This window comes from Gallus gallus, chromosome 23 (assembly GCF_016699485.2).
Source record: "Gallus gallus isolate bGalGal1 chromosome 23, bGalGal1.mat.broiler.GRCg7b, whole genome shotgun sequence".
Classification (NCBI taxonomy): Eukaryota; Metazoa; Chordata; class Aves; order Galliformes; family Phasianidae; genus Gallus; species Gallus gallus.
Window position 1 is genome coordinate 1,870,345 of NC_052554.1, and position 26,223 is coordinate 1,896,567.

Genomic DNA, 26,223 nt, shown 5'->3' on the forward strand with positions numbered 1-26,223 from the left:
TACAAAAGTAATGAGATCAGTGGCAGAAATGAGGAGAGCAGACACACTGGGAACAGAAGGATTCTGAAAGATACTCACTCTCAGTTGACATGGGAAGGTTTGAACCAAGGCTTGAAGATTCAGCTTTCTGATCGCTGACTTCTGTGTTGCTCACATGACTGCTAGAACACACAAACCTAAACATCAGTACTACGAACCTCTCTGCATTAACACCCTTTGGTATCTTAACCCCCATTTCAGCCTTCTGCACTGAGAGAAACTGACTGCTAACAAAAACCAGCTCTGCACTCTTTGATATTTCACACAGAGAACCTAAGAGAGAGATCTGCAGCTCTGATTAGACATGAAACTGCCATCAGATTCAGCATGTTAACTCACCAACTCATCTCTCCATATGAAGCTGCAGCCCAGCAGACCTAGCAGTTTTGCACTGCCATCTGCAGTGTGAAGAACAAATTTCTTTCCTCCCACCTGGACACAGCCTGCTGCTCCTCTGCAGCACCTCAGACACCCCCCAGGCTCTTCCATGAAAGTTTAATTTGCTGAATGAGCAGAAAAAATGGTGGGGTTGCTTTTGCTTCATCCACCCACCCCAGGGCTGTGACCTCCGCCTGCTTTGTTCCTGGCAGGTGGCTTTGAGGTGAAACCCTGCAGCCAGCATGGCAGTGCTGGGCAGGGTGAGGGGATGGAAGAGCTGAGCAGCCAGTGCTGTGGATTTGGTCTCTTATGCATGTTGTTTTCCTTCCTATGGCTGGGGAGAAGGAATGAAGTTTGCTCAACACGTGTTAGCTGGCATTTCTCCCCACTGAAAACATTCATAACCAGACTCTTTGAAAATCTTTTTTCAATGCTAGTAGCTGAACAGACTTCAATAAGACATTTTGAGTTTTGCAGTTAAAAAACCCCACATTTCAGTAAAGACTCAGAGCATTCATCTACTGCTGTTCTTGGGGGAAAAAAGTCCTGTGATTCTGTGACGCAGTTAACCTGTGGCTGTCAAATTGCACGCAGCTTGCAAATAGGTTGAGAGCTGTACAGCTAATTCTAGTTATCACTTACTATGGAAAATGTGACAGTAGATAATATTTCTGGTTATACTTTATCAACCCTTGTTTCTTCTTGCTTTCTCACTGTTATTCCTCAACACACACACACCTGTGCTTTGGTATAAATTCATCCCAAGTGCTCTTATTCTCCATCACTTACCAGCTAGGAGAGCAGAGGCACTCCTAGGCTGGGCTCCTCTCACCTTACGCTGGCTGGAAGTGCAGCTTCCAGTAGATTCTAACATTTAGGTGGTGAATTTTACACTGTTTGTTCACTGCTTCTTGTCAAAGCATTCCCTTCATTATTCTTTTTTTAATAATCATGTAAGTACTAATACAACTCAGGGATTCCATTTACCACGTCCACTGTTGCATGAATGGCACACTGTGCTTACTCCTCACTCACACTGAGATGTCAGAGGATCCAAAAAGAAATCTTTATCTGGTTTTTGCTATTACTCACAAGACAAGAATAAGTCCAAATACAGACATCCTCTCTATATGAAATTGTAGTGATTAGCTCCTAAACCAAACACACAACAGACAGCCTCTACTGAGCACAACTAATACAACACAGCAGCTTTAAACAAAAGCAGCTATCAGACTGAGAGCTTTTTATTTCTCAAACAGTCACCTGCATAGTTTTGCTGAGAATCATAGGAGAGAGATTACTAAAATATTCTGAGTCTCATTAGAATGCATGTTACATGCAGAACGTGACAGCCTCATAAGATTCTGAGGAAAAAGATGATGCTTGATGATGTAATAAAAGCTCTACTTTTTATAATGGCTTAATACCAAAGGGTTGCTTAATTTATTTTTTTTATAGCCAACACAAAACTGGGTTATATTTGCCCCATCTCTCTGACAAATACAGCAATATGCAGGCTACTAAAATAGAAGCTCATAATGACAGAAGAGCACCAGTAATTGCTCCACACTAAGACAAAATTCAAAGTGACATACCTCAAGCTTTGCTCTCGGGATTCCTGCATCTTGGCTTTTTTCACCTGCAAAGACAGAAATGTTCAGAGGCACAACTAAAAAGAGCTGTCCTTGGCAGAATCAGCACACACAGACCTCCAGCAGGACATCACCAGTGGTTACTATAGAGTTTGCATTAGTGTTGAAAAGAAAGCCTTGCATTCAATTGCACAGCTAACCAGTGTAACCACGGGCTCTTCAACTCAAAACAGCCTTAATTAGAAAAAAAGATCGAAAGGGGAAAGGGAGGAAAGGGGAAAGGGTGGAAAACACAGCTTCTGCCTCAGGTCATAAGTGCAGTTGTACTTTTATAGTCAGGATCAAAGCAGAAACACCATTTTCTTCATGCTGTCACGGCAGCAGTCGCTTGGTGACAGAATTCCACACTCAGACTGATATTCCTAGACAAATTTCTGAGTGAAAAGCACACCCCCCCAACCAACCAGATGATGAGCTGCTGAAGCAAACACGACCAAAGCAATGGTAGCATTATTGCCTGTGGCAGTGTTGTGCAGAGAGGACTGTACAGCAGTCAGGAAAGTGGAGTTTAACCACCATCCCTGTGGCAATTTGAGTTGAGAAAAACTTTCAGCCCAAACACCTGACAGCCGTTTTTCCTTTGTCCTTTTGGCAGTGCTGGGTCTCCCTGGAGCCCTTCCCACCTCTGGGTTTTCCCCATCATTCACAGTTACTCCCAGTACGAGAACTCATTCCAAACAGAGGCCAACTCTGTGGGTGTCTGCAATGCATGTAACACAAGTTCACCAGCCCTTACAAAAAGACTTTTGTCATTTCCTGGCATTCAGGATTAAATTAAGTCAACCACATGCATCCACAATGCATTCAACAAATGAGAAATTACTACGAGAGATCACTTCTAAAAGCTAAATAATAGCACTTTTAAAACTTTTTTGTCATGGAAAAGGTCACTTGGTCACTTTCCTTCAAACTTTCCTTTGCTTTCTTACTTCCCATGTTTGTATCTGTTTCCTAGCACTGAGCCTTACGCATACTTTTCCACTTTAAATTGAGATCTGAAAGGGGAAGAAACATCCAAAAGCAAGGACAAAAGTCTCGCCTGCTTAGCATCCCTGGCAGCAGTATGTGCACTAAATGGAGGAAGTAAAATGCATTTAACTCCAAGTCTGATGGAGTTAAGGCTCCTTTCCTGATTCAGTCACCACTGACCATTATTAGAAAAAGAAAAGTCATTTGAGAAAGAAAACAAGTATGTGCAGTATCAATTCTGGGTTACAAAGCTGAAAAGATGGTATCACATCATACAGTGATCAGTATGGTCTCCAATTCTGTCTCAGAATGACTGAGTGGCAAAAGGTACCTAAATGAAATTAGCAAGAAAACCTTCAGCACACAGTTAAAGAGTCTGCTTACAGGTAATGCCCCCATGTGCCCAAAACAAGCTGTACTCCGTCTCTTATGCCCTGAATAATAAAGGTTTATAAAGACAATTTTGGTTATGTAAAGATGTAATGACAGATATTTCCCTTTTCAATCTCAGTTTAAATCCTGCAGACATCTGGGCTTCAAAGTATATGTTTCTGCTGATTAGCCTCACGTTTTGTGCACACACACTCATAATAATTTACATGTTGTGTCAAGCAGTATAACTTAAATCATTTAACTTCATATCATACTGTAGTAATAACCATTCCAAACAAAACTTATGTGATGTTATAAAATCAGTATTTTTTAATGTGGACAGCACTGCAAATATCTAAGAAGTCTGGACAGCAATTCCTATCTTAAGATATACCTACCTACATCAGAGCCCTGTTCAATTAAGGTTTTAAATAATGTTCTCCAGCAGTAGAGATGATGGCATGCTTCAGGTCATGGAGCCTTTTCAAGATCTTAAGCACAAGAACTAAAGATGGTTTACGTGTTAACAGGTAGCATGCTGATTCTGTCATTAAAATCTAATACTCATTTTTAATTTCTTCTAGAATTATAAATGGTCCAGTTTTCTCAGCAAAACAGATAATTATTAGGCATAATTTTACATACAAACACTACAGATTTTAGGCATACATTTCTTTTATTATTGTTTTAATAACAGACAGCCTTACCGTCCATTATTAAATAAAATAACTGCATACTGGATTTGTGAGATCACTGACCAGCTTTACATGCTCATCTTCAGTATTACTTAAATGTACTTACTGGTTGCTCGGGTAAATCTTGTGGCTCTTCCATGGGTATTACTATTTTAATGCTTCAATGATTCAAATCGTGTCCTCCTCGGCAGTCTTCAAAGCCTGTCAAAAAAAGGTGTTCATAGCTTTATGTACTTTTGGGGGGACTTATCATTTAGGCTATCAGAGAATGGTAATTGTTATATATTCCACCCACAAGCTTTCTAAACTCGTGTTGCCATCTCCCAAGTAAGAGACAAAATTCATATACGGAAAGATTTCATAAACAAGGGATTTAGCTTTAAGCTTCAACTTACAGACATTTTTCATCACGTGGCACATTTCTACATCACTTGCTTGTACCATACTGACCACAGAAGCTAACGTGTCAATCAGACACGTGCACCACGATTTTAAAGACACTTTAAATGATCGAGTCTGGTCTACTAGGTCAGTAAACAGAGTGATTCAATCTAGCCTGTTTTAATTTAGAACATTTATATAACAAACACACAAAAAAAAAAATCAGGACAAGCGTGCACCTAAATGTATTTACACACAGCACTGCTTATTGTCAAACTCACAAAGAAAGTTATTATTCCAACTGCACCCCTCAAAAAAGAGGTGTTTGATGAGCATGTGCTTCCAAAAAGTAACAGACAGTAACCCAGTCGCATATTCAGCACAGAGTTCCTATATATTGCACCAAAAGTTGCTATAAAGAAGGTTTTATATCCAAGAGAAGGAAATTTTGCAGGTTACTGTCACCACTTTATTAACTGTTTGCTACTTGTTGGACAACAGATGAAGGTATGCATCCTCCCCAGCTCTGCCAGACCAGCATTCATTGACCATCTGACCATATTTTCTGACTTGGTTTTTTGGGACCCCCTATTCCCAGAGCCCACCCAGCAGAGCTGCCCCTACATCAGCATTAGGTGTGTTATGGCACACACAGCAAATCCTGAGTGGGTTACAGCAGTTAGAGGAAAAGCAGAAAAACCCTCAGTGGTTCACAGGAAATCTAATACAGCAACCGCAGCTGTACTTCCTCTGCTGAGTTACAACCTATTCCTGCCTCCACAGCCACGTATCTCAGTGGGAACACAGAAGGCAGTAATAAATCCACATTATCCATGGAAACACAATGTATTTCTTTCCCCTTACAAAAGGAAAGGTAAAGGTCTTAAATGCCAGGGTAAGACTGCACTGAGGGTTTGAGTATTTTCCAAGGCCACCTCCCATAATTAAGGGTTACTTAAAACTACTGTCACTGCCTTAACTGGGAAACAACTCAATTTGCACCAAAGCTTTTCAGTAACTCCGTATCTTCTCCAATGACATACAAGAAAGTATGCAAAACAAAGTGATACTGGCACCATTACAATTTTTACCCTCCGTTTTAACTGTGAACTATTTGAAATATAAAAACCTATTTCATTCTATTTTATTTCTTTTTAATAGAGATAATTTAATAGAGAAAACTCAAGACAGAAGAGAAGCTGTGGCATCCAAAGGTTGTAACTACAAGTGTGGAATACAAATGCCAACAGCAACGATGCTTGAATTTGGTATCACATGAGTCTGGTCCTGCCCCTTGTTCTTTGATTTTACAGTTTCATTGCATACTTTCTTATAAAACTCCAAAACTGAACTCCTCAGTATGGAAGACAAATCACTGCCACACTTTGTTTTAGAGAATCTACAGCTCCAGAAACAGCAGGTGGGGCAGAAGACCTCTCAGTGTTTTCACAGAGAAGCAGGCAGAACAACCAGAGGAAGCTGCGTGCATTTCTGAGTGAATGGGATGTGCAGCAGGCTGGATTTCACCTTGTGCTATGGAAAAAAAACAAAACACAAAAGAACACACAGAGCCACCAAAACACAGCACTTCTGCTAAGATCCTTCCACTGGGGTCAGCTCCAGCCTCACACAGACCCATGTTTAGGGGAGCCACATGAGAAGGAAACAGACAAGAGCATGCAAGTGATAGCACAGGATGTCCTTTTCCATCGACAGCCATTGTAACATTATGGCTTTGTTTACTCTTTTACTTATTTTCCACATTGCCAAAACTGGGGACACTCAGATGGAGCACATCTGGCTCAGTGGCCTTTCAGCCCAGATCACCCACCCTGCCTGGGTGCAGAGAGCTGCTGTGCCCTGAGCTCATCCTCCACGAGCACCCAGGGACACGGGGGGGCAGAGATAGGAGAACCCCCCACTCCATGCTTCAGGCAGGCTTGGCTCACGCTGCAGGGAGGCAGGGCACAGCTGCTGCCAGCTAAGCTGCACTGGGAGGAGGCTGCAGGGAGCACTGCTCTGCACTATTTCTGTCCCTGTGCCCTCCAGCAGGACTGAATCCTTCTCCCCAGCAGCCTGCTATGGGCACAGCACCGCAGCACTGAGCACTGCCAGCCTCCTCCGAGCCTCCAAGCCGGGTGCAGCGCTTGGGTTTTCAAAATGCAACCCCAGCACCTTGCACCTGCTCAGCTTGAACTCGGTGGATTATCTGACTTGGCAAACAGCTGATTATTAAAAGTTCAAGGCCAACAGCTGTTTTTGAGTAGCGGTTTTTTGTGTTTTGTTTCCCATCATATCAAACTTCAGTATTAGATTTTTAACTTACATAAAACTCAAGGCAGCTGTGCTTTAGATAAGCTTACCGCATGGTTTCTATTATCAAACATTTTTAAACCATAAGCAACCACAATAGAAAAGATACCAAAGCAGATCTGCAGTAGCATCGGTACCACTCTCAGCCCATCTTGTGGCAGCCGTACTGTGACGGGAGGTGACCACGTCATCACCACGCAGGGAACACCAACTGCCATCAGTCCTCCTCCCCTTCCCATGCAAAACCACAGCTTCCCAACTGCTCACTAACCTCAGAAAAGAAGAAACTGGAGATCAACAGTTTTGGGAGCAGCTGGGTTTGGTCACTTTTCCTGTCTACATTTTGATTATACTTTTTGGGAGGGGGAGGTCTGGGAAGTTCAGAGAATCATAAAATGGACCACAGTGCTCATCTCATTCCAACCCCCTGCTATGTGCAGGGTCACCAACCACCAGCCCAGGCTGCCCAGAGCCACACCCAGCCTGGTCTTGAATGCCTCCAGGGATGGGGCATCCACAACCTCCTTGGGCAACCTGTTCCAGTGTGTCAACACCCTCTGAGGGACAAACTTCCTCCTAGAGGTGCTCCAGCCCTCTGACCATCTTAGTGGCCCTCCTCTGAACCTGCTCCAAGAGTTGCACGTCCTTTCTGTACTGAGGGCCCCAGGTCTGGACGCAGTACTGCAGATGGGGCCTCACAAGAGCTGAGTAGAGGGGGGCAATCACCTCCCTCTCCCTGCTGGCCACTCCTCTTTTAATGCAGCCCAGAGCACAGTTGGCCTTCTGGGCTGCAAGTGCACACTGCTGGCTTATGCCCAGCTGCTGGTTCTGATGGTCAGAATACTTCCATGGAGCACTGGGCTTATGAATGAAAAGACTTTGACAAAACACAACCAGGCGTGCCATGAGCCATCCTGTGTTAGCACAGTGAAAGAAACATCCTGAAAAATGAAGAAGTCGAGATTTAGGCTCCAAAAAGCTGGAAACATACACTTCTTTCCTATATGGAATGTTTTTCATTATTTACCTGTAATATCTGAATTAAACAACAGTTTTCAATTGAAATTGGACTTGCTGAGTAGCCAAGCCAGCTAAATCCCCACTTCCCCAGCACACCAATGATGTGCAATAGCCAGGAGAGGCATTTTGCACATCAGGTTATTTTGCATGCTCAATTTATTGAAACACATTACATAAATATCAAAACAAGGCATTAACGCTTAGGTATGGATTAGAGAATTACACAAATTAGTCATCTGCTTTCTGTTCTGCATAATATCACAGAGCTAACTCCCTACTGGAAGCCCAGGTACAGTTTCTTGCAATAAATCCTATCTTTAAAATCCCAAAATGAGAAGTCTATATTGGTCAAATTCTTTCAAACCTGATATTATAGATATAATTTCCAAAAGCTACCAGCTATGAGCATCAGGCTGGACTGCTATTTACTTTAATTTTGTTCATTTGAAGCCCATCTGCTTTCGGTTCATACAAAGGAACAGTTCTTCTCTTGAGCTGCAAATAATTAAAGTCAAGGATAATGTGATAAAACCAACAAGCTGTAATTATACTGATTAGAAAGAAAAAAAAAGCTGCTTGAATATGGTTTTGTTTTACTTCAAAATAGCCACTACTTCCTTTAGAAAAAAAAAACCTAAGTCGACCTAATGAAATTAAAACTATTAATTGAAACAAAATGCTTTGTTGGGATACGCGTAATAATGGGACCTACGCTGTTATTTCCATTCCTCATTTACTCAAGGGCCAGAAGCTTACCATGAAGAGAAGTGGATCTATGAATTAAGCAACAGAGGAAGAGTCTAAGCTTCTCATTTTTTCCAGTGGAGCATGCCCCTGCACAGAACTTCCTTGTTCTACAGGAATGTTTCTTCACTATTTTCTCCTTCATATTCCAGCATCCCCATCCCCAACTGTGACACTATTTCATAAGTCAACCTGTCAAAACACTTTTAACTTGATATCCGAAATAGCAAAACTTGCATTCTGCCTGCACCAGGACAGCAAGCCCAGCTCTCTTCCTAAGAGCTCCCCTAAGAGTGGGAAGAACAGGCACTCATCACAGCCTGTGCAGAATCTCCTGTTTTGTTCTTGATTAAAGATCACAGGAATGACAGCACCAGGCTGGCTGCTGGGTTGGGTGGTACAATGAGATGGCTCCTTTGGGAATAGTCAGGAACTGAACTATTTGGAATCCTGTGCTTTGTTTGTCCTTCCTTCAGGCAAGAAGATATAAATGCTTTATAACATTGTACCATCACAACAATACAAATCAAGTGAATGAGTAAACAGATGCCTTGACCTGTAAAACAGTCTGTCTGGTAAGTCAGAGCACAAATTCAAAACAATTCAAAGAGGCTGAGAAGGAAAGGTGTGTAATACAAGAGTGCAGCTGCAGTGCCAGGCAAGGACAGACAGGGAGGAACAGGAGCCCACCTGGCTTTCCTCCCCCACTAAGAAACAAAGCATTTGCTTTCACAAGTAGACCTACCAGCAGTACCATGAATGATCTACTTCACATGGTGTTCACAAGCTAATTCACATCTCATATAATTGCTCAGGTTGGAAAAGACCTTCAAGATCATCAAGCCCAACCTCAACCTAACCATACTACCCTAACTCTAACAAACCCACTGTTAAATCACATCCCTGAGCACCACACCCAGATGGTGACACACTAAGGCTGAGCATTCAGTGTTGGACAGCCTGGAAAACACAGATGCAGTAAGAGGGAAAAGAAAGTGGGATTTTTAACTCCAAAGCATGAGAGCCCCAACTCTACTGAGTAGTGCTGCCAGCAACCACCTCCTCAGGCAGCAGTCTTTGCTCTCCAGAAATAAAACTGTCCCCAGAACCTGTAAGGCAGTTTACAATATGCCAAGCTTTGGTTTGTTAAATCCACTGTTAAGTACAGTTCTCCAGTACATCCTTTTATTTTTTTTTGTCACAGCAGGGAGCAGCCATTTGAAAAAATGGAGCAGAGCTGATGAATGAAAGCAGTGCCACACAGCAGCCTGCTGATCTCCTATCTCTAACAGCTCAGCACGTCTCATGGCAAAGATTTCTGCTCGGCTGTTCTTTGCTTTTCCTCCATCTCCGCACCCACACACCCACACACACCCACACCACAGGTTGCCCAAATATTGTGACAAACACCAGAGAACAAACCTTTGCTGTGAGATCTGCTGGATTGTTTGCTGCTCTCTACGCTCAATCTCTCTCTCCGTCTTTATTAACTGGGGAAGACTCGGAATAAAAACCTGCAAAAGTTACAGGGAAGGCAGATTATGTGTCTCATCTGTGAGGGTACGCACGGTCACAACAAGCATGTAAACACAGCCCTGGAGGACCTCAGGTTCATGGTTTGATCAAGTCTGCATAAGCTAAAAGTGAGGGGGGGGAGGACAGCGTGGTATATAAAAATGGAGGAATTCAGTGCTGTAACACAAACACATCTTTAGCTTAAGCACTGCTCACTTCACTGGCAGGAACTTCCACGTTCTTTTTCTCAAATCCCTGTAGTATTACTGATGTTAATGCTGTCTGCAGCTCTGCTCGGTGACAAACACACAGCCTGCCTGCCCGGCTCTTACACAACTCTCTTCAATTTGATTTCGAAACCCAACAGGGAAATTTTTAAATGGGGAAATACACTGTGTTGGCTTTTTTTTTTTTTTCCTACAAAAAGAAAATCTGGAAATAACAGCTTTATCATTGAGCAAAACAGCTCCCACTGAGCCTAGAAAAAGGGCAAGATTTCTTCTAGATAGATCTAACACACAGCTCACCCAACTCAAGTGTTATGCACCACCTTTTACTTACAAAGCACAGCACAATGGCTCATACACACATAGGGAAAGTAACAAAGCCACTTCACTCTTCATAAGAATTCAACTCGTACCACTGAACAGACTGCTTTTCTAAAACAGCAAAGGAGAAAACAGCTCACACACGTTTTTGTGGTTCAGGTCACTGATAACTGGGTTACAAACTACTGGAGCTGCAGCTCTGGAGCAAAAAACAAAAGGCATCAAAAATGATGTTTGTCTGAAGAGATTTGCAAAACAAACTTTCGAACAATAGAGTGCATTGTCTCCCATTTCCAGACGTTACTTTCTACCCATTAAAACAGGGTCGGAAATTTCCTGAACATTTACCCACAAGAGACTGAAGTTTTTAATCATGCATCACCCAGAAAAGGAACCCAGCATCGTACCGTATCAGCTGTGGAAAAAAAGGAATTATTGGTGGTATGCAGCTGTGAACTTTATTTTCACTGAGAGATTTCACTAACACAGCCACCACCACACACTGCCAGGAAAGCAAGCTACAGTTCTGCTACAGAGAAACTCAGCTGTCACCATTATTATGTTTAAAAGGTGGCACTGCAGTAAATTTACATATTTCTCTTGTTATTTTGCAAGAGAGGCAGCCATGGCATTTATCACCGTGCAATCAGTCCTGGGGACATCTGTAGCTATTTGTGTCTTAGCAACAACAGTTGCTGGAGTAACCTGCTCAAAAAAAAAATCATTAAGGAAAGAATGAAGTACTGGATATTTGAGATTTTTTACTGAGGAAAAAAAGTTTAAACGACTGTGTTTGATGCTCAGCAACTGTCACTGTTTCTAATTAAGCACACTCATTATACCATTCCCTCCCATGGCATCAGTGCTGCTGGCAGTGGCAGCACCCCCACATCCTCCTGGTGCCATGCTGCCTGCAGACAGGGCTGTGGGATCCCTGTGTTCAAAGGACTGCGGAGGGGACATTCCTGACTTGCCCTCTATCTCCAACACTGACATGTTTCCCGTGAAGCACAGAATCACAGAATGGTTGGGTTGGAAGTGACCTCAGACCCACCCAGCCCTAACCCCTGCTGTGGGCTGGGTGCCTCCCACCCGGTCGGGCTGCCCAGGGCCCATCCATGGCCTCGGGCACCTCCAGGGATGGGGCACCCACAGCTCTGTGTTAGCTGCTGAGCAGGGCTGGTGATGGAGCAGTGAAGGACACAGGTAAAGCTGAGACATTCAGTGTCTTTCTTACTTCAGGCTTTATTGTCAAGGCCTGCTCTCAGGTCTTCCAAGTCCTTGTGCTCAGTGACAGGGCTGGGAGGAGGAGAGCAGACAGCACAGCTGGTGACCCTGGGGCCAGCTCTCCCGGGAAGCTCTACTGGAGGCTGCACTGAAGGTTGCTGTTTCCCACCTAGGGAGTGTATGCGAGCCAAGGCTCATACCCTGGGTGCCCACCTGAGCACCAGTGCAGCTGAGCTGTGGGCTGCGCCCAGACAGGCACCCATCACCAACCCACAGCCTGATGTCCCCGGCAGCCACAGAGCAGAGCTGTCAGGGCCACCTGGCACAGGCCTGACCATGGCTGCTGTTTCCAAACTTGAGCCTGAGACTGATGTGATTTCTCAGCCTGATCTCAAGTCTGCCCTACTGTGGACCCCTCTGCAGACCTCTCACCTTCATCCAGCTTGTCCCACTCACCCCTTGGGTGCTGAGGGAGGTACCCTTGCTGGTGAGGATTCTGCTGCTGTGAGCCTTGCTATCACACTCAGCACTCCTTCCTCTAGGGGTTGGCATGTCCCTGCCGCTCCCTGACATGATCAATGGTACAGAAAGATTAGGTTAGAGCATGCCATAAAAAAACCTGCATCTGTACATGTTCATAAGACCAAACAGATGGAAGAAGAAGGTGGCCAATCTCACTGCAGGGGTAAGGGTGCTCTCAACTTTTGAAAGGTCACATCAATACACGGAGATCACTGATGATTGAAAAAGAACAAACGTGGCCTTCAAAACAAGCAGTGGGGGAAATACAGGCCACTCAGAGTTTCCTTAATGGGCCAGAGAACTGCAGAGCAAATCTAGATGGAGACCATTCCCACAACTTGAAGTGCAAGAAAGTGGCTGGGAATAGACAGAATGGGTTCACCAAAGGCAAACGCATCCTTGACCAACTTTACTGCCATTTCTGATGAGAGGCAGATTGACTCCATGGAAGAAGAGAGCAGTAAATATTCTGTAACTTGATTTTAGTAATGCAAAGTCACTCAGCATCCTTGCAAGCAAACAGGGCAGGTAAAACTATGAACAGATGGATGAAAAACTCTCCAGACTGCCAAGTTCACAGTACAGCAATTAGGATCTACAGTATAACCAGTGGTTAAAGCAACCTACAAGAGCAGTTACATGAAGCAATGTGAACATTCTGATCATGAGCAAGGTGATGGGACAGAATTTCCTTTCATCCTGTTTGTGGATGACAGCAAACTGAAGCTCAAATGCCTGAAAAGCCAAAACTGCAAGAACTGTGACATGCTGCAAGTGTGGGCTGGCAGAAACCCTGCAGCACTGAACAGGGACAAGTACAGTGTGCTGAAGCAGGGATGGAGTAACCCCAAGCAGCAGGGCTGGGATCCAACTGGAAGGTCACAGGTAAGCAGAAAGGGAACTGGAGATCCTGGTGGACAAAAAGTTGAACAGGAGTCAGCTGTAAGGGCCTGCAGCAATGAAAGCTACCTTCTTCACTGCTTCAGGCATCATGTAAAACAGGTCCTTTAACCTTTTGGTGCGTTGCTTGATTACACGAGGAAACAAACAGGATCATAAAGATATCTTCATTACTGTGCATATGCTTTCCTTCAGATCTTATTGTTGAGAATTAATCTCTATTCAGACAACAAATAAATTCTAACAAAAACAGGGCTGCGTGTTCTGAAGTTTCTCTTGTAGGCTTATATCTGGACTACAAAATGAATGCGGACAAATTAAGCACTAGGTTACTGTTCTACCAAGATACTTACAACTAGCTGAGTCACAGCAAGTGGCAGCACGTATTTGATACTGAGCTCACACGAGCAGCAAAGTGAACCACATTATACAAACTACCGCAGAGGTTATCAAAAACTGTTTAGTCTTACACTCTGTTAAGCTGCAATCAGATTTCCTTAACAGCTGGGCTGGGCACAACCCATTTTTGCAGCTCAGCATCACTTGTGACTGCATGCCCACTCCCAGCAGTGACTAACAGGACTGGAGTTCTGGCAGAACCACCAACACCCTCAGGCCTGCTCAGCTCCTGCTCTTCCCCTCCTGCAAGCAATAGAATCACAGAACGGTTGGGTAGGATGGGACCTTGAAGTCCCCCAACCCCTGCCGTGGGCTGGTTGCCCCCCTCCAGGTCAGATAGCTTCTTACTCACCTAACGCAACAGATAACCTTTGAGAACACAATGTTTTCTACCGTCTTTTAGCTCCAAAAGCAGTTCCTAACAAGAAATTCCCCAAAGTGTCACCCTCTCTGACTTAGGCCTAGCTGACACAGCAGGCTGCCAAAAATGCTTCCCTGAAATAGTCCACTTTCTGCTTTCACTACTGCAAAGGAACCTGCACTGGATTCCAACAGCTTCAGTATTTAAAAACTAATGCTTTCAGTGAAGACAACCCCACGTTTTTTACAGCAGCATCTGCAAAACAGGTTGTAGCGTTCAGAGATCAGAGAAGCACAGCCAACACCTTGCTGCTGCTTTTTACTTCAGAATATAGGTAAATTGTTGAGGTCCTGGAATGCTACACTATAGATTAATAATTTAAAGACGGTAGCATTTGCCATCTTATTTTAAAATGCCAAGAGCAGTGGTATCACTGACTTATCTGGACTTCCTGGCTTCCTTCAGGGCAAAAAAGTGTGAGGACTCTCCATTTCCTGGCTTAAAAAATATCTTTTTTCTACATATCTCAAAACGCCAACCTAGCAGCAGGACTGGCATGGCAGAGAGAAAGAATGGGTTCAGTGGAAAAAGAAGAAGAAAACGTTTGTGTCTGCACAGCTCTCCAGAGTACTGGGAAGATAGCAAAGAAAAGAAGTATTTCCTATCACCTCTGAGCCCCTTTATCATCTACAAAGGTGAACTCCTCTCCCTGAGCCCCAAAACTTTTGGATGGACGGGAAACAAAGGTTTAACACACAGAAAAACCAAGGCAATGGTGTCTGAAATTTCAAGAACTCTTATAGTGGTATTGAACATTATTGCAAATGAGACCAGACTTCTGTGCAAACTTTTAAAACCCTGAATTCAACTGAACTGTTTTCCGTGACAGTATTTTCCCCACCTCATATATGAGAACAATTACGTCTTTACCAGGAAAGAAGCATGGGGAAACTTTTTAGTAAGCCTATGGTTAAACCTATTTCAGAATACTGCCACACAGTTCTGAAAAGAGCTGACACTCATTTTCCTCTGCTCTGAAGAGTAATTAATCACCCACAATTCCAAATGATACTGGTACTGAATATGCAGTATTCTTTGTTCAACGCAAATCAGTTATCATTAAGGAAGAATTTCTTATGCTTTCCCAAATACAGAAGGGCAACCAAACTCATCATAGAAAAGAAATTAGCAAAAAGACTATTTTGTAAAATCTTCAGAATGGATTTACATGACAGTACAATAATTACAGAAAAGGAAACCATCACCAAAGGCTTAAAACTGCCATGCACTTCATGTTATGCTCCAGCTGACTCTCGGACAAACAGGACTATCAGCATTCAAACAGAAACAAAGCAAATCTCAACACTCAGAGGCAGTTCATGGGATGGGAGAACAGCTTTCTAAATAGGCCTAAACTTCAGGACAGATCATCTTCTGCAGAACTGAACTACCGTTTAATTGCCTCTGAAATTGGATGACCCACATTCTTAATTCCAAAGTTTATCTATGAGATAAAAAAAAGACCCCAGAACGATTCCATGCACTGAAGAGCCAGCAAAGACATGCTATGTTTTCTTCCCATAGCACCATTCTCCACACCAGCTCTGGCTAACACGTTAGGAAGGAATGTGACCCCCTGCAGCACCACCTGAACTGAAGCTCCAAATGCAGCTGTAAGATGGAAGAATAAACTGGAAGTTACTCCCTCAGGTACCAGGGAACCTTCAGCCACAACGCCCACCTGAACTACGCCTTGACCACTGCTAGAAAGGGGCCACCAGAGAGGACACTGCTGAGGAGCAGCTTTGCTTTGCTGCCCTTTAACAAATTAAAAACCACCGGACAAATTAGGATGAAAGAAAAAAAAAGGAATAAATTAAGACAAAGCAAGGAAAAGCTGGAAAATGCCTCCTTCAACTGACAACTAACCAGTGTGTGTTGCTGGTCATGGTTCAGGTGACCAAAGAAAACAAGCTGCTGCTAGAGACAGCAGTGCCTGGAAGTGGGCTGCTTGTAAGCACTGCTGGCTGTGAAATCATACAGAAAATATCAAATCCTCACAGTTCCCTTTAGGCACTCAGAAATTTCCCCTGCAGCTCCATCCTGACAGGTCCTCGTGCATCTGCAGGGCAGAAATTTAAAATATTCCTATTTCTGACAAATAAGAATACTGGCACTGTGTTACTCATGTCCATCCTCAGATGACAACTGCTGTAAATCTTGAATCTTGATGCATAATGTGACTCACACAAAAACCCACTACTTTCGGGTTCTTCATTCACTTAACAAACCACAACAGTATGTGTACCCATATATAGCTATCCTTCAGTACATGAAAGCTAGGACACAGTACATTTAATTTGCTGGAGAGATATTCCAACTCATTAACACAAAACACGGAAACCCTTTAAATAAAGCACGACATTATCAACTCAAAACCCACCCAAACATCTCAACTTTTACCAGGCAAAATTTTGAGAAGCTATAAATCCTTCAGAAGTTAGTAATTATTTGGGAATTTTTACAAAGTTGCACACATCTGTGATAGGGAAGTGACAGTTCTGCAATCCAATCCACCCCATAAACCAACCCACACAGTTACCAAGGTGCCACAGCTGCAGCTGACATTGCATGGAAGAGCTGAGATATTGGCAAAAGCCACAGAAGGACACCGTGCACTACTTCTAAGGGCTTGTGCACTGCTAGACCTTCACCTCAGCTGCCTTTTAGAGGTTACAAGTGAGAATGCAGCTGCGTAATGCTGGTTGTGTGGTTAAAACTGGACTGCAGAACTGCATGAGTACAAAGTAACACCCAGGGAGATTATTTAAAAAAACCACAGAGGTTAATAGGTACAGTTAGGTATGTAGGTCCATAGCTTTGCAAACTGAGAAAACTAAATAATCTTTATACATTTTTTAAACAGTTCATTATGAAAACAGTGACTTGAGGCATGCAAATTGCTGTGATTCTAAACAAAAGCCTATCTCATTTAGTACCATGAATTTAGGGTAATCTGCAAAAAGTCATGGAACCAAATAACCAAGGCAGATGACAACTGTACAAGTCCTATCCTAATAGCAAATACGATTGAGTTTTAATTGCAAGCTGGAAGTTACCAGGCTACAGACTAAGTGCATCACAGGAACGGAAGTAGAGCTAGCTTCATACAGAAAGAGGCCTGGTATGATGATCCATCTATCCATCTGACTTGCTATAGATACTCCATATCAAGGACTAGCTTCAGTATGGAAACAGTTTAGCTTCACCATGCAGTGCAGAAACCAAATAAGGCACTCTACCACAGAGCTGGCTCCACATAAAGCTTCAGCAATTCCGTACAGCAAGTGTTGGAACAGGTTGCTCAGAGAGGTGGTGGATGCCCCATCCCCAGAGATGTTCAAGGTCAGGTTGGATGGGGCTCTGAGCAACTTGATCGACTTGTGAACATCCCTGTGCACCATAGGGCAGTTGAACCAGGTTATGACCTTTAAAGAGCCCACCCAACTCAAACTATTCTATGATTCTACAAACCAGGAATATCAAGAAGAGCTGAGCTGGGTCCAACACAGCTGTGAAGCCCAGTTGATCACAGCACTGCCAAGCCCAAACACATCCTCTTGGATATGTCTGCACAAGCTCTGGTGCAAGCCCATACCAAACCCATCCAGACAAAATCGTGCAGGTATGCTTACAGATAATAAGAATGTACCCAGACAATGCCAACAAAGCTGGTAACAGTGCTAAAGACATGACCTATGAGAGGCTGAGAACACTTGGGTTGTCCAGTCTGGAGGAGAGGAGGCCAAGAGACGCCTCATTGCTCTCTGCAGCTTCCTGGGGAGAGGAGGTACAGAGGAAGATGTTGGTCTCTTCTCTCTATAACCAGTGGCAGGACATGAGGGAAGAACACAACACTGCACCAGGGGAGGTTCAGACTGGACCTTAGGAGAAATTTCTTCTCTACAAGGCTGGTCAACACTGGGACAGGCTTCTTAGCAAGGTGGTTGATGTCTCATGCCTGCCAGTGTTCAAGAGGCATTTGGATAATGCCCTCAATAGCATGCTTTAACTTTTGGTTAGCCCTGAAGTGGTTGGGCGGTTGGATGAGATGATCCCTGGGATGACCTCACTGCTGCCTTCCAGTACTTAAAAGTATTTATAAGCAAGATGGAGACTGACTTTTTATATGACATGACAGTGAGAGGACAAGAGGGAACGGTTTTAAATTAAAAGAGGGGAGATTTAGGTTAGATGCGAGGAGAAATTCTTTACTCAGAGGGCGGTGAGGCACTGACACTGCTGCCCAGAGCTGCGGGTGCCCCATTCCTGGAGGTGTCCCAGGCCATGGATGGGCCCTGGGCAGCCTGACCTGGTGAGAGCACCTAGCCCATGGCAGGGGTTAGGGCTGGGGAGTTTTGAGGTCCCTTCTAACCCAACTCTTCTGTGATTCCGTTATCAATATGGTCTTGTCCAAAGGAACTGTTCTATTCTCTTAACTGCCTCCCTGCAAAGCCACCACACGCTGAGCAAGGCTGCATCGAGCTGGAGCTCCACACCGCTGATGGCCGTGCAAACGATCCACGAGGCCCAGGCACACCGCAGGCCGTGCTCCCCGGTTACCTCACACAACCGTTCCTCATTCCTGAGCTCAGGGAGCCGGACAGCGTCTTCCTGCAGCTCTCGGATGCTCCCCAGCGCCGTCAAGAGGCACCGGGACTCCCAGGAGCATCGCTCCGGGCTGGGCCAGCGGTGCTCCGCGGCCGACTGCTGGGGTCTAACCCGACGCCATCGCCCGAGCGGCCCTCGGCATCTCCTCAGGCCCGCGGGAAAGGCGGCAACGGAGCCACGCGCTCCTCCCGTTCCCCCGAGCCGCGGCCCGTTGGGCCTGAACGGCCGAGACGGCGGTGGGGATGAACAGCAGAGGTTCCGCGGAGCGCAGCCGGGCACACTCGACGATCTCTTACCGAGAAGCGGCCCCACAGCCGCGCCCGGGAACGCGTCCCGCATCCGACATGGCAGCGGCGGCCCCACGGCTCCGCAGCCGCAGCACGACCCGGAAGCAGAACGCGGAGGTACCGGAAGTGACGTCACCGTCACCCCGAGGGCCGGTACCGTGCGCGCCAGGGGCGGCTGAGGGGAGGAGGGGCTGCGGTGGAGTCTTTAGCGCTGTGCCGCGCTTCTTTCTCTGTTTTCTCTTGGTACAGGCGTTGCGATAGCAGTTATATGAAATAACTTGTCATTGTTCGGCCTGAGTGTTAAAGCCGCAAGATGGGGTGCGTGTGGAAAATGTCCCGTGTGTGTAGGTCACCAGTGGGGGGTTTTGTCAGGTTGGCTTCTTGGCACCTCAAACATGCTTCAGAAATTGTGTTTGTTTTAACAGGTAAAAACTTGCTGAGCCCTTAGTGTCATCTTTCCTGAGGATTCATGCGGTGATGGACAGAAAACAAAAACAAAAGGAACACGAATAGCCATCAAATCGACTTTGTGTGGTATCAGAGCATTTAAGTGTACATACAGAAAGAGGAGAAGAGAGGAGATCTTAAAGGCAGCGCTTTATTTAGAAGAACGTTTGAGGATTCCTTTCACTGCGAATCAAAACCACGTCCTGCAGCACTGCTGTAAAACGCGTAATTCCAGGAACAGAAGTAGAGGGTCAAAGTTCTTTTAAAATGCCTTTTTGCTGACTTAATTATTGCAACATAATCTTGTGAAGTGTCCTCAGAGTTCTTTCACCGCTTACCCTTCCCCTTAGAAGCAAGTTTACATTTGTTCTCTTGAACTCACGCTTGCCGTACAGTTGGTTGCTGTGGAGTATTTGTTTTCTATATTTACAAACAGTAAGTAGTCCAAATGGTACACTCTGCTGCAAGTTTCCCAGTAATCTATAGAAGAAGACCACACATACACATTTCTATACAAAATAATCCCTTTCCATTTCCTCCAAGAGTTGCCAAACTCGAGCTGTTGAGTGCTTTGGTGGCTGTGAAGCAAGTGAGATCTACTGTCACATGGGTGATGAAGAGAAAAGCTTTGCCAGCTGGAAGAGCATCTCAGCCTGAATGCGCCAGCTCGGGAGGGCAAAAATACAGAAGCACATTCCTCCAGCTGCCAGGATTTAGGCTTTTAGATGAAGTATTGTGATCCTTGCTGTGCACTGAGTGACTGCAGATATGGATCAAAGCTTTGAGCGTGGCTGAGGGACGTGGCCAGGAAAAAGTCTGCAAAGAGATGCCAGCAGGTATTCTTTGTGAGTGACCATACTGGAGTAGAGTACAGAACCAGGAGGGAACACACTTGGCTTATGATCACGTTCTGCTCTCTGCCTGGGACAGGATCTGGAGTGCACAGCTCACCACCAGAGATGGCATTAAGAAAACAAAACATTTTAGTTCTTTTGCTCATTTACACATATAAGCACAAAAGCTGCTTGAGGAGCTGCAGGGGATACAGCTGAAGGACACCCATCTCCACTGAAACAGACAGGTCTGATAGTAATGTAGGTCCTATCTTTGGAAAGACTTCAGCTCATCTTTCACCTTCTCCTCATAACTGGTGGGCATACAAAGGCTGCTGACAACGCATATGAATCACGAGTATTGCCATATCAGATGGACTTTTCTTATATTAACAGCCACACTCTCCCATGTAGTTTGAGGAACCAAAAAATGATTGTTAAAAACAAGTAGCTTCCCTCCTCGCCCTGCCCAGTTTCCTGTACTGGATTGAGTAATTACAGTCAGAAAAAGAAGCCTCAATTGTCCCATGACTTGTAACAGAAATAGGCACCCCTGGAAAACTGCCCTAGGGCCCTACTGGCTGCTGCCAGCCCTGAGTGAGGAGTCTCAAGTCTTTCGCAATTGTATATATTACATCTCTGCAAAGTGCACTGCATCACTATGCATCACTGGTTTACTCAGACAGTGCCATGATCCAACCTAATACTTCATTTGTGGTAGATTATCAAGAACCAGTCAGCTTCTTTTCTTCATAGCAGAAATAAAAAGGCTAGAGGAAGGACAATGCACAGTTGCTTTTTACAATCCTCATTTAAATAAATAAGAACAAAGATAGGGAAGCATTTGAAGTTTTGTTGTCTCCTCCTAAAAATGCCCTTGCTGACAGCAGTCTTCTGTTACCCAGAGCATCCAAAATGAGGTGGGATCTCCACAGACACAAAATTACCAGCCAGCCAAAAACTATCAGTCTGAATGCAAGAGGCAACTTACTTTCCAGTTCTGCAATCATGCAAGAAACCAGGGCAGACAGCAGCCCCCTTTGGGGAGCTGATTTGGGATGGGGGCTTAGGCACTGCCAATTTCTCTTCCTTGTGTTGCCTTTGTCCAGCTACTTGTCTGATAGAAAAGCTGTGAACAAAGTTCATAACAGCTGCTCAGAAATGCTATTTGATTATGTTAGCAGCTCAGCACATTCCACCAGGTTGTTTACAAGTCTTACAGTTCTGATACTGGACTTTTCCTGGAAGCTGAGCAGGCAAAGTCATGGAGCTATCAGGGCTGACATAATGGGTAATCCCAGTGTACTTTGCTCATTGCAGACACTCACTGCATTTCTTTCAGGTAGAAGCAGATTGCCCAAGCTGCTGTCAGTGCCCACAACATAGACAGAAGGTGCTTTTCTCACAGATTTTTACAAGTTTCAGTTCTGCTAGTTGAGAGTGATAGAAGAAACCACAGAATGACAGAGGTTGGAAGGGACTTCTGAGTCCATCTGATCCAACCCCTGCTTCAGCAGGGACATCCAGAGCCTCTTGCCCAGCACATCCAGGTGGCTTATGAAGATCTCCAAGGAGGAGATTCTCTGGGCAATCTGTGCCAGTGTTCCATCAGCCTCACATTAAAAAGTTCTTCCTGATGTTCAGGGGGAACCTCCTGTGTTCCAGTTTGTGCACATTGCCTTGTCCTGTCACAAATGAGCATTCATTCTTCTAACAGGAAAAAACGAAAAGTAATATCCGGGTCCTGACATGTCCCTCTGAGCCTTCGTTTGTGAAAAGATGAGTGACTCATTCATGCAACTCAGTCTCTGCAATCGAAACTGACTGACCTAGAACCCAATGGCATCCTCTTGGTGAATGGTGCCCTCAATCACCGTATCTGTGGTTTGCCTGGAGCACTTGCGACTCCCTTTCATGCTTTTCAGATTTTGTGATACGTGCTTCTGGAACTTCTTGGTGAGGAAGCAGTAGATGACTGGGTCCAACACGCAGTTCATACTCAAGAGGCACAAAGTCACCTGGTGAGCATCATTGAGCTGCTGGCGCAAGTGACAGTTTTCCTTCTTCCATTGCTCCAGAACAGTCAGTGTCCAGGGCAGGTCCACAATGTGATGAGGCACAAAGCTTATGATGAACACAACCAGCACAGTGCAAACCATCCAGAGCGCCCTTTGCTTGACATGAGCGCTCTTCCGCTGCTGCCCTGATTTGGAGAACAGGGTTCTGATAATGATGATGTTCCAGGTCAGGATAAATAGGAAAATGACGTAGAAGAGGGTGCAGATGATGATGTGAATGGCAAGAACAGGTGTAACGTTGCCAGTAGAGTCATAGCGCTCAAAGCAACGTGTATAATTAATTGAGTCAATTTTCTCCACATTCGTATTATCATCAAAAATATAATACAAAGCACTGCCCACTGTTATGATCCAGATGGCTGCTGATAGAAAGATACCCCTTCTCTGTGTGGTAAACTGAGCTGCTCTAATGGGATTTGTCACAGCTTGGTAACGGTTGTATGTAATGACCATCAGGAAGGCGACAGAAGCATAGGTGTTCACGAAAAATAAACTGCCAGCCACACTACAGAGGAACTTGGGCATGATCCAGTTCCCGTGGTTGTGATAGTAAACAATCCACAGTGGCATCGTAACCAGGAAGAGCAGGTCAGCTACTGTCAGGTTCAGCATAAATATCTTGATTTCATTGAGTTTCTTGGTGGGGTAAATACGGCTGAAAATCCAGAGCACGTAGCAGTTGGCAACAAAGCCCAGAATGAAAATGATGCTATAGAAAACGGTGAAGAGGCTGTAGCGAAACTCAGAGTCTATTGGGCACACACTGCCTGCAGCATCACCTTTGCCCTCTCCAGACATCGTGCTGTTGAGTGGACACGTGTGAACCACAATTGCCCGCTGTAGCTTTTCTTCTTACCTGAAAATAAGAAGCATAAAATGAGCTGATTGGTACTGTGCCATTGCTAAGCCAAAGCCCAGCTTTCAATTTCAGCTGTCTGGAACCACAGGAGTTTTGCCCCGTGCCCTGGTTTGAGGTTCAGACACCTGCTCTGTCCCCTTGGGTCCTGTCATCTATCCCATTTCCACACCATACTATCCTCTGGGTCTTCATCCAGTGTTTTTTGCTACAGTATAGATCTCAGATCACTAATCTCAAAAGACTTCTGCGTGAAGGTTCATATAACAGATAAAACCATCTCCTACTCTCCTCCCAGCTACACAGACTGAGCTTCTTCATCTTTTACTATTGGCATACAGGGTTTTCTTGACTCTTAGCTACAGTTCTCTTTCTTTAAAGCCTGCCTGTTTTCTGTTGTGCCCTCATTCTGAATTCAGGCTTTTCTCAAATCAATTTGGCTCTTTTTTTTTTTCTTTCTTCTTTTTTTTTTCCCCTACCATTGCACCATTCCTCTACCATCTGCATCAAATGCAATTGGAGCAGCAGCAGTTCTGTGCTTTCCTGTGAAAGTAACTGACAAACACAGTCAGCAAAGAGACACCTTCAGGACTTTAATATTACCAGTCCCCACCTCAGTTAGTAGTTCTTCAGACCTTACCTACAGCTTTGACATCAAATTTCTGCATCATCAGTACGATTTGTGTTCTTGTCTCAGGTCTGGGTGGGATTCAGACCGATCTCTTTCATACTCCAACCTGCTTATTTCACCATGCAGAGGATGACCTGCTCTTCTCTCTAGCACCTGTGAGACACTGGACAGGCACTCACCTCTCCCAGTCCTGCAGATCTGCTGGTTTTTGCTTCCTTAGGAAGTTGGAGGAAGATGACTGACTATTGCAGAGTCGCTGCTTTGTTGCAGGGAGCCACCAAAAAGAGTGTGAGGCTGCTCATTCGCATCACACAGGGCTTGCAACTAATCCAAGCCAACACAGGGTTTGTAAAATGCAGAACGTGGTTGTTTACCATGTAAACCTTGCCACAAGTCATGATGCCTAAGCTTCTTGTGCAAATTATGAGGGCAAAGCCGAGTGCTGTGCGTTGCAATGTGCTTGCTGTGCTCTGCCAGCCCTATGGACATCAAGCATTTCACAGCAAGCTTCCTCCTGGGCAAGCACCATTCTGCCTCAAAACTGCATCTTCCCTAGCAGCAGGGGCATGAAACCCTTTCTGAGACACTTTTGTGCCCACATGCTGTTGGTTCCTCATTTGCAGCGCTGCAATTTTCCTCTCGAAATAGGGAAGTCAGCTCTACCTCAAGAAAACTGCCCCTTTCATCAGAAAACTCTGCAAACACCTTTGTACTTCTTTGTTCTTCCCAGCTGGGAGGAGAGGAAGGCAGCACTCACCTTCCCCAGCCTGTCCCTCCTTACTCCTCACGGGTACCTTACAGACAAGACAACTCTGGATGCCCATGACCTGCCATGGGGCCTTTCCATTGCTGCTGGCTGCTCTGCTCCCTGTTCTGATTTATGCAGGGCTCAAGGCAAGTCCTACTGTCATCTCATGGCTCCATTTCTGCACCCTCATTTATAGATGAAAAGTGCTCTCCCACTCAATGAGAACCCACCCCAGGTAGAGACATGAGACAATTGGAAGGGTTTTCATCCCTGGCTCAGGGGGCAGCAGGCACAGACGCTTCAGGGAAGGGGTGAAGAGAGACTTGTGGGGACCTCTGTGCTTGATGCACTCTTCTAATGGCGGAATAAGAAGTAAAATGAAGTCCTAATTACCTAAGATCATTAGAGATCTCATGGTTGGTTCAAATCTGTATCCTAAACTGACTACTCTGACTGGTTGCCACCTTCAGCAAATAGTTCTGCTGTTTGGGGCTGAGGTCTTTTATATTACTCACAAAGTCAATTTGGGCTCTGCTGCAGCGAAATCCCTCCATCCCTGCATGTCTGCTGCTGCATGCTTTGTGAACTTCCCTGCTGTCTTTTTCTACACCTGTCCCCAGCTGCTGGATTGAGCAGAGAGGTGCTAAGGAAGTTAAAGCTGTGCATCCCCCACCTGCAAAGCCCTACACATGGAGAAGACAGGCTTGGGCTAAGGGGCTACATTCTGACTGGAAAGATGAACACAATGATGCGCTCTAAGTTGTTAACTGTGCCCTGGCAAAGGTGCAGGACAGGTGGTGGGAGAGGACAGTGCCTTCTACAGCTCTGGCAGGGCTTGGTCAAACTCATCTGCCTTGGGTTGGCTGTGCAGTGCCAGTGCTGATGAGGTCCTTTGGGGAATCTCAGGACAGTTTTTCCCTTTTTGTTGGCCAAGCCAGATGTTCTACATTGTGTAACTAGAAGAGAGCATGGCACCACTCCCCTCCAAACTTATTCAAAGCTAATTTTACTCTTCAGCCACAGCAACCATATGGGCCATCTCACTCAGTCTCTTGAGGCAGTTCCCCTTTGTATAAAACACAAACATCCTCTGTGCCAGCAGGAGGGAAAAGTGGTGGCCAAGTTCAGCTATGCCAATGGCAGCTATGGGTCCCATTCCCAGTTGCACCAGGCTGCACCGCGTTACCCCATCCCCGGTAGCTGTAGCCCAAAGCCACTGCCCAGTACACTTGTGCACCAGCTGATAATCTCCAGAGCTTTCTGTCATCAGCTCCACCGTGTGCAGAACTAGAGGTGGAAGTCACCAGCTGCACAGTAGAGTGGCTGGGACAAACACAGACTCTGGTCCCAGTCTCTCCTATGGGCCATACTCTCCCAGTAAGGATTCACTGGCTGATGGCTACGACATCAGAAAAACATCTTTCAGCAGGAATAGCATCAATAAAATCTCTTTTGTGCTTACCAAAAGGGATTCAGTGCAATACGTCCATCGTCAGCTTTAGTAGAGATCGGTGTCTTATTGACGGTGCTCGGTCCTCTTCTGGGTGTTATATTCTCTGACCACGGTCTGAAAGGTCTCCACGAGGGCAGCTCTCAAGGAGAGGACACCAGAATGAGAGCAACTGCAGCATGACTGC

The 26,223-nt window shown here is 45.1% G+C and overlaps 2 protein-coding genes across 26 annotated transcripts in view; both read right to left on the reverse strand.

Annotated features, from left to right (window-relative positions):
• EYA3 (EYA transcriptional coactivator and phosphatase 3) overlaps positions 1 to 19,093 on the reverse strand; it is a 44,544-nt gene extending 25,451 nt beyond the window's left edge. For 3 of the 24 annotated variants that reach the window (XM_046903538.1, XM_046903534.1, XM_046903527.1), the window contains exons 1-6: positions 19,003 to 19,093; positions 12,286 to 12,419; positions 9,986 to 10,077; positions 4,212 to 4,306; positions 2,013 to 2,056; positions 79 to 158 (exon numbers count right to left, since the gene is read on the reverse strand). In XM_046903538.1, the coding sequence (XP_046759494.1) occupies positions 79 to 158; positions 2,013 to 2,056; positions 4,212 to 4,244 (157 nt within the window). In that variant the 5' untranslated portion in view covers positions 4,245 to 4,306; positions 9,986 to 10,077; positions 12,286 to 12,419; positions 19,003 to 19,093. 24 annotated transcript variants of the gene reach the window in all.
• Positions 4,210 to 26,223, reverse strand: PTAFR (platelet activating factor receptor). 2 transcript variants are annotated; one of them, XM_046903654.1, is made up of 4 exons: positions 26,049 to 26,223; positions 19,003 to 23,207; positions 9,986 to 10,077; positions 4,210 to 4,306 (listed from the first exon to the last, which is right to left on the reverse strand). In XM_046903654.1, the coding sequence occupies exon 2, from the start codon at positions 23,147 to 23,149 to the stop codon at positions 22,103 to 22,105; it is 1,047 nt and encodes a 348-aa protein (XP_046759610.1). In that variant the 5' UTR covers positions 23,150 to 23,207; positions 26,049 to 26,223; the 3' UTR covers positions 4,210 to 4,306; positions 9,986 to 10,077; positions 19,003 to 22,102. The 2 variants fall into 2 exon arrangements, with proteins under 2 accessions (XP_046759610.1, XP_024998886.1); XM_025143118.3 differs by lacking the exon at positions 9,986 to 10,077.